This window comes from Podarcis muralis, chromosome 17, assembly GCF_964188315.1.
Source record: "Podarcis muralis chromosome 17, rPodMur119.hap1.1, whole genome shotgun sequence".
NCBI lineage: Eukaryota > Metazoa > Chordata > Lepidosauria > Squamata > Lacertidae > Podarcis > Podarcis muralis.
In genome coordinates this window covers 34434796-34451746 of record NC_135671.1, presented here as the reverse complement: position 1 = coordinate 34451746, position 16951 = coordinate 34434796, and the positions used below count along the sequence as shown (strand labels likewise).

Sequence of the window (16951 nt, the reverse complement as noted above, 5' to 3'; positions counted from 1 at the left end):
ATACAGCCTCCCCACATGGGCATAGCTGAACAAGTAAATAAATAAAAATACTTAACTAACAGACCAATTGCGCTGCAGATAACTCGGTTCTGTGTCGCCCCTAACAATGCCTGCCCCCCCACCCGAAATAAATCCTGGCTACACCCATGCCCCCCTGTCAGCATCTGCTGAAATGCCTCCTCTCGCCTCTCAGTATGCAAGGGAGCTGGAAGTGGGGCTAGCTGGGAAGGCCTTTAGGGCAGAAGTCAAGGGCCTCACTTGCTAGAAAGAGCAGGAACATCGTGACGGAAGCGAGACGTGGGTGGCGCTGTGGTCTAAACCACTGAGCCTCTTGGGCTTGCTGATCAGAAGGTCAACGGTTCAAATCTGCGTGACGGGGCGAGTTCCTGTTCCTCTGTCCCAGCTTCTGCCAACCTAACAGTTTGAAAGCATGCCAGTGCAAGTAGATAAATAGGTACCGCTGCAGCGGGAAGGTAAACAGCATTTCAGTGCGCTCTGACTTCCATTGCACCAGAAGCGGTTTAGTCATGCTGGCCACATGACCGGGAAAGCTGTCTATGGGCAAACGCTGGCTTCCTCGGCTTGAAAGCGAGATGAGCGCCGCAACCCCATAGTCGCCTTTGACTGGACTGAACTGCCCAGGGGTCCTTTACCTTTGCCTATTTAGGATAATCCCAGGACCCCCAATTACCTGCCTGTGTTTTCTGCCCTGACATCTGGGTCGTGCTGTTCCTCTAGCTGTGGCTGTTAGTAAAAAGATGCTGGTAGCTGGAACATCCCTGCGGACCACCCCTTTGCCAGCTCCAGAGCACCAGACCCATTTCCTCACCCCAAGCATAGCCAGAGGTCCCGCTCGTCATTGCATCTGACTTTAATTGAGACTCTTCCAGTACTGCCCAGGAACTGACCATGTAAAAGGCTCTTACTGACTTTGGTGGTGGCCCTAACAGAAGTTAGATAATTAGAATTAAAAACAAAGTGCATAGAATAAACAGTCATGGGAAGGGTGTGGGTGGTTGTGAGGAGGAGGGCTGGGAGTCCCTGTACTCTGGCTAGAGCATGGACCCAGTGGCTGTGATAGGAATGGGGGGGGGGGGGTTCCACAGTTAGGAAAGGTCTCTCAGTCTGTCCTTGTGAGGGAGAGCATTAAGTCTGCACCACGTGAGATCTTAGCTGGGAGGCCACATCCAAGCTGAGAGGGTTCCAGCAGCTCATTGTCCAGAGTCTCTCTGTATCGCCAGCTCCTGCTGTCCCAGAGTCCTCTTGTGCCCAAAGTGTCACAGTGCTGAGTATTTGTGGCAGAATCCATCGTGGCACAGCTGGGGCACCTCAGCCTATGTGCAGAAGGCAGTACGAAGGGAAGAAGGTATTGCTCAGTTTCTCTGGAATGCGCCCAGACTGATTTTGGAGAGTAATGTCAAGCTGGCAAGAGGGATTCAGGCACATGCGGAGAGTGGAGGTGTCAAGAGTTCTGCATGCATAGGTGTAGCTCTCGTATCCAGCCCAATGCGAGTTATGTACAAGCATGTGGAAGCAGATGTCTTTTCGTACTGGCACATGAAACCATGGGGTGTGAACTGATGCACTGCAGGCCAACATGCAAACGGATATGTGACTGTATGTGCCTGTGTATGCATGTTAACAACAGCTGTGCATGGATATGTGCATTCCAACTACGCAACTTTACACAAATGTGTGTGTCTGGGGGAGAATGCATACACAGGAAACACAGGCGGAGGGAACATGTTGGTGGAGTCTATGCGTTAGTGCATGACAATGCATGGTCAGCAATGTGGACCCATGTTGCTAGTGTGCAGAGTGTGCCTGCTGCAATTGTGTGGGTGCATGTCCATGTGTTAGTGCCTACGTGTGACTATGTCATGTAGAGACACACTTGGAGCCTCCCAAACAGCTAGAGCATCAGATTTCTCTCCCGCCTGTTCACCCACTCCAGGGGAACATGGAGAGATAAACATGGAGAGGCAAATCCACTATTTGAACACAACCAGCATCAATCTCCTCCCAGGGAGTGTGTGTGTTTGTGTGTGTATGAGAGAGAGAGAGAGAGAGAGAGAGAGAGAGAGAGAGAGAGAGAGAGAGAGAGATACAGTAGACTACTGGCAGGGCATGTTACCAACTTCAGAGCCTGCCACTGGGACCAGATCAACAACTCCTGTTCCTGAGGAGGGCATCCTAGCCAAGCTCACATGACCGAGCAGCACTGGCATGACTTCTGCTTGCGCCTGCTCTGCCCCTGCTCTGGGTCTTCCCCTTGCCGGGGTGCCGTGGGCTGGAGCTGGCATGAGGAGGCAGTGTTGGCAGAGGTGGTGGTGTAGGTTGGGGCCTCCTGGTTAGTGGCTGCCTGGAGTTTTAAGATCCCCGTCTTGGGCTGCATGTCTCCGACAGAAATGTCCAGAGCATCTGCTGAGGCCTCCTGCAGCAGAGGTTGCTGTTCAGCGTGGAGACTTTCCAGGACTTCCTTCGCCTCTTCTGCTGCTGAGGCCAGGCTGGCACCTCCACCTTCTTTCAGCTCCTGGTTCCCCACTGATACAGTCTTGTCCAGGAGAGGCTGGCCAACGTCCTGGCTGGACAAGAGCAAAGCATCTGGAGCCGTTGGGTTAGGGGAAGGGGCTTGGCCTGGCATAAGGGGCACTTCTTCCAGCTTTTCTGGAAGAGACTTTTCAGGTTCCTGAAGGGACGTTGCCTGGCCCTGCATAGAGATTGGCACCTGCTCCATTAGCATGGGTTGAGCTTGGCCCTGAGGTGACCCTTTAGCTTCAAGGAGACAAGGTGAGGTCTGGCTTGGCAGGGATGCCTGCATCTGGTCTGTAAGGCATCCTCCCGCCTCTTGCAGAGAAGAAGGGGCTGCACCCTCCAGAAATGTTGGGTTCTGGTCCAGAAGAGCTTGTGGGATCGGCTCTGGTACAGATGCTGGAGACTCCCCTGGAAGTAAATGCTTACCTTCATCCACAGGGAGTGGGATCTGGCCTGGAAGAATGACGTCTTCCTCTGGCAGAGAAGGGATCCAGGCCTCTGGAGCTGTTGGCATTTGATCCTGCAGAATGACTGGAATCTCTTCCAAGGACAACCCTTCTGATTCTTGAAGGGAATTTATTTGATCAGGCAGAGAAGTGAGCTGGTAGGGGATTATGTCTGGAAAGGATCCTTTAGCTTCCACCCCAGAAAGTTCCTGGCCCTGTGAAGTTGTCGATATCTGAAGCGATTTCTCTGTTTCATTCAAAGAGGAAGGGATCTGCTCTGGCAGAGATGTGAGCTGGTCTAGTAGAGGTGACAGGACCTGATCTGGCAGAGCAGCACTCTGTTCTTGTAGAGATGTTGGGATCTGGTCCAGAGGTTTCCCATTAGCTTCACGTAGAGGCGATGGGATCTGGTCCTGCAGAGAAGTGACCTCACCCTGCAAAGAGGATGGGTTCTCTTTTGGAGAAGAGGAAGGATGGTCCTGCAGAGATGGTGGGGCTGGATCTAAAAGGGACTCTTGCTGTGGGGGTGGAACTGGGGCTGAAAGCAGTTCCTTCCTTTCTTGCAAAGGAGCAGTCTGGTCCGAAAGAGTGGACAGGCTCTGATTTGGTAACAAAGGCTCTAGGCGTGAACCCTCCATTTCCTGAAAAGATGGAATCTGGTCTTGCAGGGGAGGAAGAATCTGTTCCTGAAGTGTCACTGGAACCTGGTCTGGCAGAGGTGATGATGACGACATGACTTCATCTAGAAGTGGCATCTTGGCTTCTTCCAGATCAGGGATCTGGTCCAGCAGAGGAAGCTTAGGCTGGTCCAGCCATGACCCCAGGCTCTCTCCGCTTAGATTTTCCTGTCTCCCCATCACTGGCTCCACATGGCCAACTGCTAGGCCTCGGGCAGGATCCGCCTCCTTGGCACCCTGTTCTGGGAACTCCTTCTGCCCAGCTCCCATCAGTTCTGCTTCCTTGGCCAGGGAGCCCATCTCCAGCTTGGCCTCTGCCTGCCACTTGGGAGAATCAAGGCAGCTATTCTCAGCCTGCGGTGCCTTAGAGGGACTGTGATGATCCCAAGAAGTGGGGGACTCTCCCTCAGGACCGTCACGGCTGCCCAGTTCATTGTCCACCCGGCTTTCTGTAGCTCCAGGGGCCTTCACTGAACTCGAGGCACTGCAAAGGTGGTTTGGCTTGCTCCCTTCTTCACCCTCATGCCCTAAATCAGGGTGGCCCTCCAAGTCTTCCTCCTTCCCAATGGAGCTCTGCTTCTGCCCCACAGCATCCATGCTGCCCACTTCCTGGCCCAAGTGGTCTCGGATGACCATCTCCTCCACTGCCAGCTTTCTTGGGCAGTTGGGAGAGGCTTCACTGAGGCCCAAGCTCTGGCAGGCCAGTTTCACGTCCGGAGCAGCTTCAGCACTTCTCTGTGGGGGCTGGACGTCCCCACCTTCTTCAGTCAAAGGGGTCACATCGACTTCTGCCTTCTCAGGACTGCATTCACTGCCAAACACACCTTTGGAGGAAAAAGCAACAACATTATCTCAGGCACTCGGGTCCTCTGATTTACCAGTACAGTGGGCGCTCAGGTTGTGAACGTGTTCCGTGCAGGATGCACGTTCGCAACCCACGTCTGTGCATCTGCGCATGCGCAGGTTGCGATTCGGCACTTCTGCGCATGCGCAAAGCGCAATTTAGTGCTTCTGCGCATGCGTGACCACCAAAACCCAGAAGTAACCTGTTCTGGTACTTCCGGGTTTCGGTGGTCCGTAACCCGAAAAAACGCAACCTGGAGCGGCTGTAACCAGAGGTATGACTGTAACACAAAGAAGCAAAGCTGGACAGGAAGCAGTATAATATTCTCAATAAAATAAACTACAGCTCCCATCAACCCTAGCCAGCATGACCAATGGTCAAGGAGGAGGAAGAGTTGTAGGCTGGAGGGCCAAAGTTTAGCGAACCCCCATAAGACACAGTTACTTATATAAAGAGGTGTTGTGCCGAGTCCATTGTCCAGAGTCTAAATTGACCAAACCAGAGATGAACTTTGAAAGGGGTAGACAAACAAGGACACGCGCACTTTGCATAATTCACTCTGCTTTTGCAAGTCATGGGGCGAGACAAGAGGCTATGAAGTGATTGATACTGACCTCTGTCGTGATACCACGGAGAGGTCCCACGTGCCGCACACTTCAAACCTTAACATTTGCATCCCCAAACCTGCTTTTAAGGGAAAACTCTGGTTTTCAGGATTCCAGCCAAATGCTCTGCCGCTCAATACCAAAGTCCATGTTTGCAGAAATTTGCTTCACCCCATGCTCCACTGGAATGCAAACGCTTGAGTTGAAGGGTTTGCCTCTGGTCCTCCTAGCCTGATCCCTCACCCCTGCGGTGGGAAAACTCAGCCCCAGGGGCCAAATGTGCCCCTCCAAACCTCTCTCTCTCTCTCTGGCCCTGGGGACTCTCCTCAAGCCACATCTCCCCAGCTACACACAGGACAGATTTTCCTTCGCAGGCTCCTGGAGCATTTCTGCCCAGCAGGAAGGTGTCCCCTCGCTCAGATAATGTCTGGCTGCACGGAGGGCAGAAAGGAGTGTTTGAGCATGTGTGGCAACTCAGCACACCAAGGTAAACTTTACATGAGTTACTCGGCCCACGTTTGCCTCTGGCTCTGCCCACCACCGACATTTGGCTCCCGAGAGGTTGCGCAGGACGGAAGGTGGCCCTCAGGCTGAAAGAAAGCTCCCTCTCCAGCTTACTCAAGGGCAGGCCTTGCCAGTCTCCAGCACCCACCTCCTCCCGGCATGTCTCCATTCTGCAGCTTCTCTTGGGCTGTTGCTTGCAGAGACCTCTTGGGTGGAACAGGAGCCAACACAAGCCTGGACTCAGGGCCACTTCTCTCTGCAAGGAATTAATGGTCACATTCAGACGAAGTTATCAGGTCCTCTGAGAGGGGTGTGTCATAGGTCAGAGGGCAAAGCCTGGTGGGGGTAGGAGACAGCAGCACCTGGTGGCAGGTCAAGGGGGAAAGGTATTTCTCTGTCTTGGCAGTTCAGCCTGGACCCTTGTGGATAATGGGGGCAGAGGTAACAGGTGTTTTCTATTAATATTATACTATAAATATATGTATTAAGGGACGCAAGTGGCGCTGTGGGTTAAACCACAGAGCCTAGGGCTTGCCAATCAGAAGGTCGGCGGTTCAAATCCCTGCAATGGGGTGAGCTCCCATTGCTCTGTCCCAGCTCCTGCCAACCTAGCAGTTCGAAAGCACATCAAAGTGCAAGTAGATAAATAGGTGCCCCTCCGCTCTGGCGGGAAGGTAAATGGTGTTTCTGTGCGCTGCTCTGGTTCACCAGAAGTGGTTTAGTCATGCTATCCAGGAGTCCTTTACCTTTTACCTTTTTAGCTTAATGATCAGAGCATTGGACTATGTAAAGATAAAGGTAAAGGGACCCCTGACCATTATGTCCAGTCGTGACCGACTCTGGCATTGTGGCGTTCATCTCACTTTATTGGCTGAGGGAGCCGGCGTACAGCTTCCGGGTCATGTGGCCAGCATGACTAAGCCGCTTCTGGCAAACCAGAGCAGCGCACGGAAACGCCATTTACCTTCCCGCCGGAGCGGTACCTATTTATCTACTTGCACTTTGACGTGCTTTCGAACTGCTAGGTTGGCAGGAACAGGGACCGAACAACGGGAGCTCGCCCCGTCGTGGGGATTTGAACTGCTGACCTTCTGATCGGCAAGTCCTAGGCTCTGGTTTAACCCACAGGGCCACCCACGTCCCTTTTAAAGGTGGGCTAGAGGTTGCCTAAATGACAAGGCTTCCAAACTTGAGGTTACAGAAGGCAAAGAAGAAACCTAAGCTTGGAACAGGCTGGAACACGTCCCAGGGCTGTTTCTTTATCTGAATGCCCTACAAGGCTGTACCAACAATCTAGAATAGATAAAGAAACAATACACACAGACATGGATCATGACTGTGTTCATTCCTAGTTACTCTGTCCTCTGAGCCTGCCCTTTTCACACAAAGAGCTGGCTGGAGATCAGATTTCAGTCCGGCAGGTGTGGATCTTTCAACACACATCTGGGAAAGTAAATCGCAGAATACGCTTGGGGAATAGGGGGCCCACCTTCTGTCTTATTATATCCGCCAACTGGGCTGCAGAAAACAAGAGAGGAAGAAGTGGAAAGCTGTTGCTTAAAGCAGTGTTTCCCAACCGGTGTTCCGCGGCACACTAGTGTGCCGCGAGACGTTGCCTGGTGTGCCGTGGGAGGGAGGCGGGTGAGTCGGGCGGCGAGAGGCGGGGCGGCGGCGGCGAGGATCCGCGTCGAGCCGGGGGCGGCTCCGCGGTGGTGGTGCCGAGGTTTCTCTCTCCATTCTCCCCTCACACACACACACAGGAAATAACACAGGATCAGCTGACAGGACCCGGCCAATGGGGCGGCGGCGGGGCAGCGCGCGCAAAAGGGAGGAGCGCGAGACAGCGGACGAGGAGGAGGCCGGCATGCCCGGGCAGCAGCAGCAACAACAGCAGCAGCAACTCCCGGCGACGGCTCCTCAAGCCCCGGGCAACCCTACTCCCTCACCGGCCTCGGCCGCCCTCCTGCTCCACCCGCCGCCGCCTCCCCCGCCGCCGCCGGCCACCTCGGCCCCGCCGCCGCCCCCTCCTCCGCCCGCTATCGCCGCCGCCACCACAACAGCCGCCGCCGCCTCAGCTGGGCCCATGCCTGCCGGGAGTGGCGGCGGCAGCAGCAGCAGCAGCGCCCCGGCGCCCTTCCCTCCCGGCGTGACGCTGCGCGCTGACGTCACGGGGCTGTAATGGTGGTGTGCCTCAAGATTTTTTTCATCAAACAAGTGTGCCTTTGCCCAAAAAAGGTTGGGAAACACTGGCTTAAAGCACAGTGGGATGTGATTTCATAGGTCCTGGATGGGACTGAACCAGTTGACCTGCATAGTTCAGAAAATTGCAACTGACAGTTGTGAGATTCCCATTCATTCCAATGAAGCTTGTGCAGAAGAACTGCCAGGCAAATTGCACCCACTATGATAGAGGTATGCCAGCAAATAGAGAATGACTCACCTTCTGGAGGAGAGGAAGAGGTCCCATCAACCTGAAAACAAAAGAAAGGAACTTCATGGCAACAGTCTCCAAAGAGATCACTAGTACAGTGGTACCTCAGGTTAAGTACTTAATTCGTTCTGGAAGTCTGTTCTTAACCTGAAACTGTTCTTAACCTGAGGCACCACTTTAGCTAATAGGGCCTCCCGCTGCCGCCACGCTGCCAGAGCATGATTTCTGTTCTTATCCTGAAGCAAAGTTCTTAACCCGAGGTACTATTTCTGGGTTAGCGGAGTCTGTAACCTGAAGCGTATGTAACCTGATGCGTATGTAACCCAAGGTACCACTGTAAACATCTTTTTAAAAATAAAATTGAGGTGGCTTTTGCTCATTCTCAAATTCTTATTTATTCAACATATTGATTCTTTGTCTTTCCTCCAAAGAGCTCAGAAGAGCCTCCATAAGGATCTCTCTCATTTTATCTGCACAAAAATCCTGCAAAGTATGAACACAGGAATCTGCTTTATACAGTGGTACCTCAGTTTACAAACTTAATCCTTTCCAGAAGTCCGTTCTTAAACCGAAACCATTATTAAACCGAGACACACTTTCCCTAATGAGGCCTCCCGCTGCTGGTGCCCTTCCACCATTTGGCTTCCATTCTTAGACCGAGGTAAAGCTCGCAAACCAGGACACTATTTCCGGTTTTGTGGAATTCGTAAACCGAATAGTTCGTAAACAGGGCTGTTCTTAAACCGAGGGACCACTGTACTGAGAAGAAGAAGAAGAGTTTGGATTTGATATCCCGCTTTATCACTACCCGAAGGAGTCTCAAAGCAGCTAACATTCTCCTTTCCCTTTCTCCCCCACAACAAACACTCTGTGAGGTGAGTGGGGCTGAGAGACTTCAGAGAAGTGTGATTGGTCCAAGGTCACCCAGCAGCTGCATGTGGAGGACCGGAGACGCGAACTCGGTTCACCAGATTACGAGTCTATCGCTCTGAACCACTACACCACACTGAGTCAGACCATTGGCCCTGCTTAGTATTGCCAAACTCCAAAGTGACTAGCAGCCTCTCTCCAAGGCTTCAGACAGGAGTCTTCTTTCCCAGCCCTGCCTGAAGATGCCAGGAAGTGAAACCGAGACCTTTTCCACACATACCTTGTGTTTTACCACTGAGCTAAGGCCCTTTCCCAGGTTAAAGCAATGACTAAGACAGAATACAGTGTTTGCACAATGCTTATTGGCCAGTACCCGTGACATCACCAAGGCATCTCTTCCCCCAATCCCTGGAAGAATTTTCTGCTTTAAAAATATTTCTATTAAATTTAAAGCGTTAAAATCAGGATGTGGAAAATATGGAAACAACAAGGAGAGGCAGGACTGAGATTTGGAGATATGCTTCAGAGGTCCAGACTATGGGGAGTCCCGAAAAATCAATAATTATGATTATAATTTGGTCTTTTTTAAATTTTAGTTTTTTATTTTAATTGGATTATGATTGGATATATTAATTGGATGTTTTTTATTGGAAAATTAATAAAAATGATTTTTAAAAATTTATATTAAAAAAAGAAGAAGTACAAACGAGCATTTAAAGCACATGCTTCTTTATGGCTGCAACTGCATACCATTACCTGGAAGTAGATTCCACTGAACTCCATGGAACTTACTTCAAGGTAGATTCTGTAAAACTCCTTTTCAGCTGAGGTCAAAAAGCCCCCACCCCACTCCCATTGTTGACCTTCTGGCACTTACTGCATACTTTTAAAAAAATCCCAGTAGGTTATTTAACTGAATTGGGATTTTATAGTGTCAGTTTATTGACAGGCCTATTGTATTGGGTCTCTAGCACTCCGCTTAGAGATGTGGTGATTAAGCATTTTCAAACTGTTGAACTAAATAATAAATAACATGCAATGTCTGCTTTCACGCTGTAATGTAAGATGACAAAAACGATGGCACCCAGGCCTCCTTGGGGAGGAGGGGTGGGAGAGAAATTTAATTGACTTAATTTTTTAATAATATCCACCAATTCACTGCCTTGATCACCACCCCGTCCCACTAACTTATTTTTTTGGGGAGGAGTGTTTCCACTCCCACAGAGATATCCCTCCCCTCTTCTTTCTGCACACCTCATGTGGCCTGACTTGTGTGTGGGTGTATGAGCACAATTCAAGAGGAGGTGGCTCATCTGTGTGAGAAACAGGCATACAGTGGTACCTCGGGTTAAGTACTTAATTCGTTCCAGAGGTCCGTTCTTAACCTGAAATTGTTCTTAACCTGAAGCACCACTTTAGCTAATGGGGCCTCCTGCTGCCGCCGCGCTGTCGGAGCACGATTTCTGTTCTCATCCTGAAGCAAAGTTCTTAACCTGAAGCACTATTTCTGGGTTAGCGGAGTCTGTAACCTGAAGCGTATGTAACCTGAAGCGTCTGTAACCCAAGGTACCACTGTATATCAACAATAAACCAGAGGAAGCTGAAAGAAAGAATATTGCATATTGGTGCAGACACATTATCACAGGGTCTGATTGAGATCCACATCGGGGGTTCAGAATGGAAAGAATGTTTTGCTTTCCTCTAAAATGTGTATTGTGGCTCAGTTGCTGGAGTCTTCTGGAGACATTTGCACTCAATCAGGGGTGGGAAACCTGCTGTGGCCTTTCTGATGCCACAAGGGACCCCTGACCATTAGGTCCAGTCGTGGACGACTCTGGAGTTGCAGTGCTCATCTTGCTTTACTGGCCGAGGGAGCCGGCGTACAGCTTCCGGGTCATGTGGCCAGCATGACTAAGCCGCTTCTGGCGAACCAGAACAGCGCACAGAAATGCCGTTTACCTTCCCACCAGAGCGGTACCCATTTATCTACTTGCACTTTGACGTGCTTTCGAACTGCTAGGTTGGCAGGAGCAGGGACTGAGTAAAAAGGTAAAGGTACCCCTGCCCGTACGGGCCAGTCGTGTCCGACTCTAGGGTTGTGCGCCCATCTCACTTAAGAGGCCGGGGGCCAGCGCTGTCCGGAGACACTTCCGGGTCACGTGGCCAGGGTGACAAGCTGCATCTGGCGAGCCAGCGCAGCACACAGAAACGCCGTTTACCTTCCCGCTAGTAAGCGGTCCCTATTTATCTACTTGCACCCGGGGATGCTTTCGAACTGCTAGGTTGGCAGGCGCTGGGACCGAGCAATGGGAGCGCACCCCGCCGCGGGGATTCGAACCGCCGACCTGACGATCGGCAAGTCCTAGGCGCTGAGGTTTTACCCACAGCGCCACCCGCGTCCCTTGAGCAACGGGAGTAGGTTGACCTAAAGTAAGCTCCAGTGACTGATTTTCTTTCTTTCTTTCTTTCTTTCTTTCTTTCTTTCTTTCTTTCTTTCTTTCTTTCTTTCTTTCTTTCTCTCTTTCTTTCTCTCTCTCTCTCTCCCTTCCTTCCTTCCTTCCTTCCTTCCCTTCCTCATCTCTTCCAGATTGCATCCAAAGTCATCCCTCATCTCTAGATGGAAAATTCAGTTTCTCACTAGATAATGAACCCACAATTTTGAACTCTATCTAAAGTGAAACATTTACAACCTTTTATTTATTAAATGTGTAGAAAGTTGTATCTTGGTTTTTGAACATCTTAGTTCTTGAAAGTTTTGGCTCTCAAACGCCGCAAACCCGGAAGTGACTGTTCCGGTTAGTGAACTATTTTTGGAAGCCAAATGTCCGGCGGGGCTTCCGCAGCCAATCAGATGCCGTGCTTTGGTTTCCGAACATTTTGGAAATCAAACAGACTTCCAGAACGGATTCCGTTCAACTTCCAAGGTACGACTGCACCGCCCTTCATCCCAAGATCCCAGGGAGGTTCACAGCATAAAAACGCAAAATACACAATAAAAACAAGAACAAAACAATAACCCCCCCCAGCACATTTAAAAAGACATAGAATGTAAATCAGCAGAAGACTTGGTTGAAGATGAACATTTTCACATGGTGCCTAAAGATGTCTACTGAATGATGGATCAGAGGTGCTTTTGCAACTCTAACACAAAATACTCTGTTTCCAAGATCCAAATTCTAAAAGAGCTTGGAAAATGTTGATAGAAAGGGAGAGAATATGGACACTGGAGGCAGGTAGGCTGTAGGAGCGAACATTCAAGAATTACAAAACAGGGCACAAAGCATTGATCATTAGGTCCTGTTGCCTGAATAAATGAAGACCCGGCTTTTGAAATTTCATTTGTTGTTGGCCCGTTTGCTGAGCCAAACTATGCATATGTGGGCCACTGGAGAGGAGATTGGGGTCTCTTTTTTGCTTCCCTGAATCTCCTGCTGCTACGCTGAGCTAAGCCTTAGTTTTGGCGTAGCTTATCACCCAGGTCTGGTCTCGTGGCTTAGCTCTCCCAGACAAACCACAAGCCGTAAATCATGGGATAAACCTTGGTTACATGATTAGTCTGGAGAGTGCTAAGCTTTGAGCCTGGCTTGAGACAACATGCAAAGCCAAACCATGCTTAGCTCAGTGCTTAGCTCAAGCAGCAGCAAAATGACTAAAGAGTAGTAAAAGTGGCCCCAATCCCCTCTCTTGGACCCCACATGCTTGCACATTCCTACTGAGCCATGGTTTGGCTGAGCGTAACATGCAAATAATGTCAAATTCTGTGCTTGATAGGCAGTTTTGCATTTTCCACAACAGAGGAGATCAGGAACTACTCATACCTTCCCAATGCCATCCAATGCCTTCACCTCCTTCAAAGCCTTCACAGGCTCTTCTGGCTGCTGCAGTCCCTGGTGAAGTTCTGGATTATCCAGCTGCTGCATCTGAGTTTGGAGGCTTCAAAAAGAGAGGAACAGCCATTAAAGGACAACAGTTCATGTCCCTGGCAAGCAGTCACAGGGAACAATGGTGGCCATGACCAAATCTCTACATCAGGGCTGGTGAACATGTGGCTCTGCGGTTAGAGCTGGACGACAATTCCCATTACCCCTCATTACTGGTCCTGCTGGCTGGGGCTGAAGAGAGTTGAGAGTTCAACAACATCTGGAAGGCCACAAATTTCCCACCCCTGATCTACATGATTATTGCGACACAGAGATGTGCAAACCAGGACTCTGTTCACAGGAAATTGATGCGCTTGATTATCACAACACATGCCTTGGTAACATCTAGATGAGTGGGGCCTCCTTCTTACATGCTTTTGGAATCTGCAAATCTAAAATACAGCAGTCCAATGGTAGACTGGAACTGGCCATAGAAAGCATATCACATCTACCTTCAAGATTGTCCTCTTCCCCCGTAATTTAAAAACCTTCTGAGGAAGTTTGGCAAAAGGAAGCATAGCATGTAGCTATGACAGACAGGACCTACTCGGTGGTTGCCTCCTCATTCTGGAAACCTGCCCGGCTTGCTCTTGTCTGATCTTTAGCCAGCTGGCTAAGACCTGGCTTTTTAGATGCATCTGCATGCTACTAAGAGTGCTATGGACTGGCTTGAAATAACTTGTGCTTTATTGATTTGGTGTTGATTTATTACTGTGTTGTGTTGTGGAAAACAAGAAAAAAAAATTCTGTATCTCAGAAGCCAGAACAGCAAGAGGGATCGCTGCGCAGTGAAAGCAGCAATCCCTCTTGCTGTTCTGGCTTCTGGGATAGCTGCACAGCCTGCATTCACTCCATAAGACACACACACATTTCCCCTTACTTTTTGGGAGGGAAAAAGTGAGTCTTATAGAGCAAAAAATACAGTATTTCATTGTTCTGAGTGGGGTTTTAAGCCGGAGATCTTCAGCCCCATTCTAAACTTACCAGTCACTATTCTGGGAACAATTTGCTCTCCTGTCCTTCGGAATTAAGTAACCTTATGAGCTGAACCTTAGCGCTATCCTTCATGAGCAAGTACTGTATTCTGACATCCTTTGGTTAGACAAATCCTGGCTTCTTGCTTGTGCGCCTGGGTATGAAAAGACCCCCACCCCCTCATTTACAGCCAGGCTGCTGGAGGCTCTCCACCCCTGTCGCTGAGTTATCACTTTTGCACTGCCTGGGGGATTCTGCCCTCCTCCTCCCCCTCCTCCTCCTCCTGCTGCTGCTGGAGGGTGATTTAATCCTCAGGAGCCTTGCTGACTAATCACTCCGTTGAGCATCCTTCCCTCCAGCTCCCTCAGGCCAGGAAATGGTTTCAAGCTTCTCTGTCCTGAGTGTTGGTTGTTGTTGTTTTTAGTCTCAGGCATCTTCTCTTCCGGAAAGAAGAAGGTGCAGAGGCATGAGGGGGACACAAAGTGCCCACGAAACATCCCTCCTTCACGTCCTCCAGAGACCTTGATGTCATCATCAGCTTCCATCTGCAGCTTCAGCCGGAACAGCACATTATTGTGGCTGTAGTTGCTATTTATGTATATATTGCAACTAGCGGCCTGACTGGCTTCCACTAGGAGATGGACATTTAAGCGTTGCTAGCCCCACGTTGCCTCTTCCAGCAGAGATTCAGAAAGCATCCTCATTTTTTTTTAACTTTCAGGTATCTCTTGAATATATATATATATATTTAAATGCAAACAAGCCTGAGTAGTTGCCCAAAACGTTCTTTGAGTAGCCAGTCATTTTTATGATTGCTTTGTCTCATTTTAAATGTTCCTGTTGTACACCAGCCTAATGTTTCACGAGGGGGGGGGCATATAAATACTTTTATAAATAAAAACAGAATGTGAGATGCTTTGTAGAGAGTGAAGAGGACAGGTCTCTGCCCCGAGGGCCTTACAATCTAAAATTTGACACAGGGAGGGGCAAGAGAAGGGGGGGACTGAGGTGGCTGCTCCTCTGTGCTGGGTAAAACCATGAAACCCCTTTGGGTGTGTTCTTCTCAGTGCTGCTCCTCCACCACTGCCCCGCCATCACCTAAGACACACCCACCTGGACAGATCTTGCTCTAATTCCTGAATGCGATTCTGTGCCTCCCAGACAGAAGACAAGTGGTCATTGTCGTCTGTGGGTGAGGATGTTCCCTCCATCAGCCAACGATCACGCAGGGATTTCCTCTGAGAAGTAAGACAGAGAATGCATTTGTCAGCAATCCTGCACTGGACACTCACGCCGACAGAGACACGTGGGCTGTCGGGACACATCAAGACAAGACAATGGGCTTACAGTCATGCATATATGCACAGGCACACATGAGATCATTCCTGCGCATACCCAGAATTGCATCTTTGTTCAACCACATGCACATATAGGTCTATATGGGCAAGCAGTCACACACGAATCACCGACAGTACAATCTTTTCACGCCAGGCTACATGCCCAGATATTTTCAGCATATTCAGTGCCGGCTCTGTCAACTGCTTTTATTGTTTGGAAATGTATTTTAGTGGTGATTTTTTTATTTAAAAAACTGTATTGTTGCATTTGCTAGGATTGTCGGTCATGCTCTTTATATACTATCCTGGTACCGGTAAAGGATGGAGGTCGGTTCAGAAATACTTTAAAATAAATAAATAATGAAGCTACATGGCGTTGACAGCAGATGTTGAACACACCCACTAGTGCGGATGTTCAAATGTACTCCAGCCACAATCCTCACCGTTTCTCTCTCTCTCTCCACAACCACCACACATCATGCAAGCATTTGCACACAAAGGGCCACACAGTCAGAACTTGACTCCTACAGCTTTCAGCTTCTAGGGGCATGAAAATCTGCACATAGGTGGTCCTCTTGGCCACTTGCACACCTTTTTCACACAAGGTTGTGAAAACACAGGCCAAAACAGGAAAAACTTGCAAGCAAACCCATGGCTCATATCCCAGTGACTGTGTCAGAATGCCCAGTGAAGCTCGTTGCTAAATGTGGGCTATAAATTTGATTAGACATGTTTATTTCTAGTGCAGAACATTGGAAAGTGAAGCAAGGTTGTTGCTGTTTTTTGCTGGGACTAAAACATGCAATTCTCAGGCCAGATTACGATTGGTTGAAACCTTGGAGCTGTCCTAATTATTATTTTTCTGGGAGGTGTGCAGAAAAAATATGATCCTTTATAGAACAAAGATGCATTAGTGGGGTTAAAGGAAGCAACATTTGATGCCTGTGATACAAGCACTAAGTTCCATTTTGCAGCCATTTTATACCTCCTCCTATATCTTCACAACAGCCATGTGAGGTAGGTTAGGTTGAGAGTTAGTAACTGGGCCAAGGAAGTGAGCAAAAGCAATGGGGAGTTAAATGAACATGCACAGAGTATTTTCTATTTGTTTATCAAGGTGGACCAAGGGGGGGGAAAGTCCACAAAAGCATGTGCCATTATACATGAGTTAGTTTATACACTCCAATACTTTTTCTTTTTTTTGGTAGTATCTTATTTCAGGCTCTATTTTTTTTGGGGGGGGTCTATTTTGGGAACTACAACAGGGCCCCCAACCACCTTAATCTTGGGGTCTGACATGCCCCCTCCTCCCCTGGTCCCTCCCACAGTGGTACCGCACCCCCCACCCCGCCATCGTTTCACCTCCTTCATCCCCCCCACTCCAGCATCCCAACCTCCATCCCTCTGGTCCATCCATTCCTGCATCCCTCTCCTGGGCGTTACCTTGAGGCGCTGGGCTCGCAGTCTCTCCTCCTCCAGCTCCCGGCGGGTGGCCAGGATACGCTCCTGCAGCCTGCGCCGCTCCTGCAGCAAAGCAAAAAGGGGACCGAAGGGGTGGGAGGCGAGGCGAGGCAGGAGCCGCCCTGCAGAGAGAGAGGGGCGGACAAAGGGCCCGCCGCCGCCGCCGCCGGTGGGAGGCAGGGCGCGAGCGAGCCCACGTGGGCGGCAGACAGGCGAAGCGGCGTGCCTGCCTGCCCGACCGCGCCGAGGACTTAAGCCCAGCAGAGCCGCCCCTCCTCAGCCTTGAGCAGCAGCATCACCTGGGTGCAAGAGGAGCAGCAGGGAAGAGACCCACCCCCGCCGCCAC

At 50.1% G+C, this 16951-nt stretch overlaps 1 protein-coding gene across 3 annotated transcripts in view; it reads right to left on the bottom strand.

Annotated features, from left to right (window-relative positions):
* Positions 1–856: 856 nt before the first annotated feature.
* Positions 857–16951, bottom strand: part of PALM3 (paralemmin 3) — a 38987-nt gene continuing 22892 nt past the window's right edge. For all 3 annotated transcript variants that reach the window (XM_077921561.1, XM_028712109.2, XM_077921562.1), the window contains 6 exons: positions 16588–16668; positions 14921–15045; positions 12731–12845; positions 8052–8082; positions 5760–5867; positions 857–4482 (listed from right to left, as the gene is read on the bottom strand). In XM_077921561.1, the coding sequence (XP_077777687.1) occupies positions 2204–4482; positions 5760–5867; positions 8052–8082; positions 12731–12845; positions 14921–15045; positions 16588–16668 (2739 nt within the window). In that variant the 3' untranslated portion in view covers positions 857–2203. The remainder of the gene's footprint in view (positions 4483–5759; positions 5868–8051; positions 8083–12730; positions 12846–14920; positions 15046–16587; positions 16669–16951) is intronic.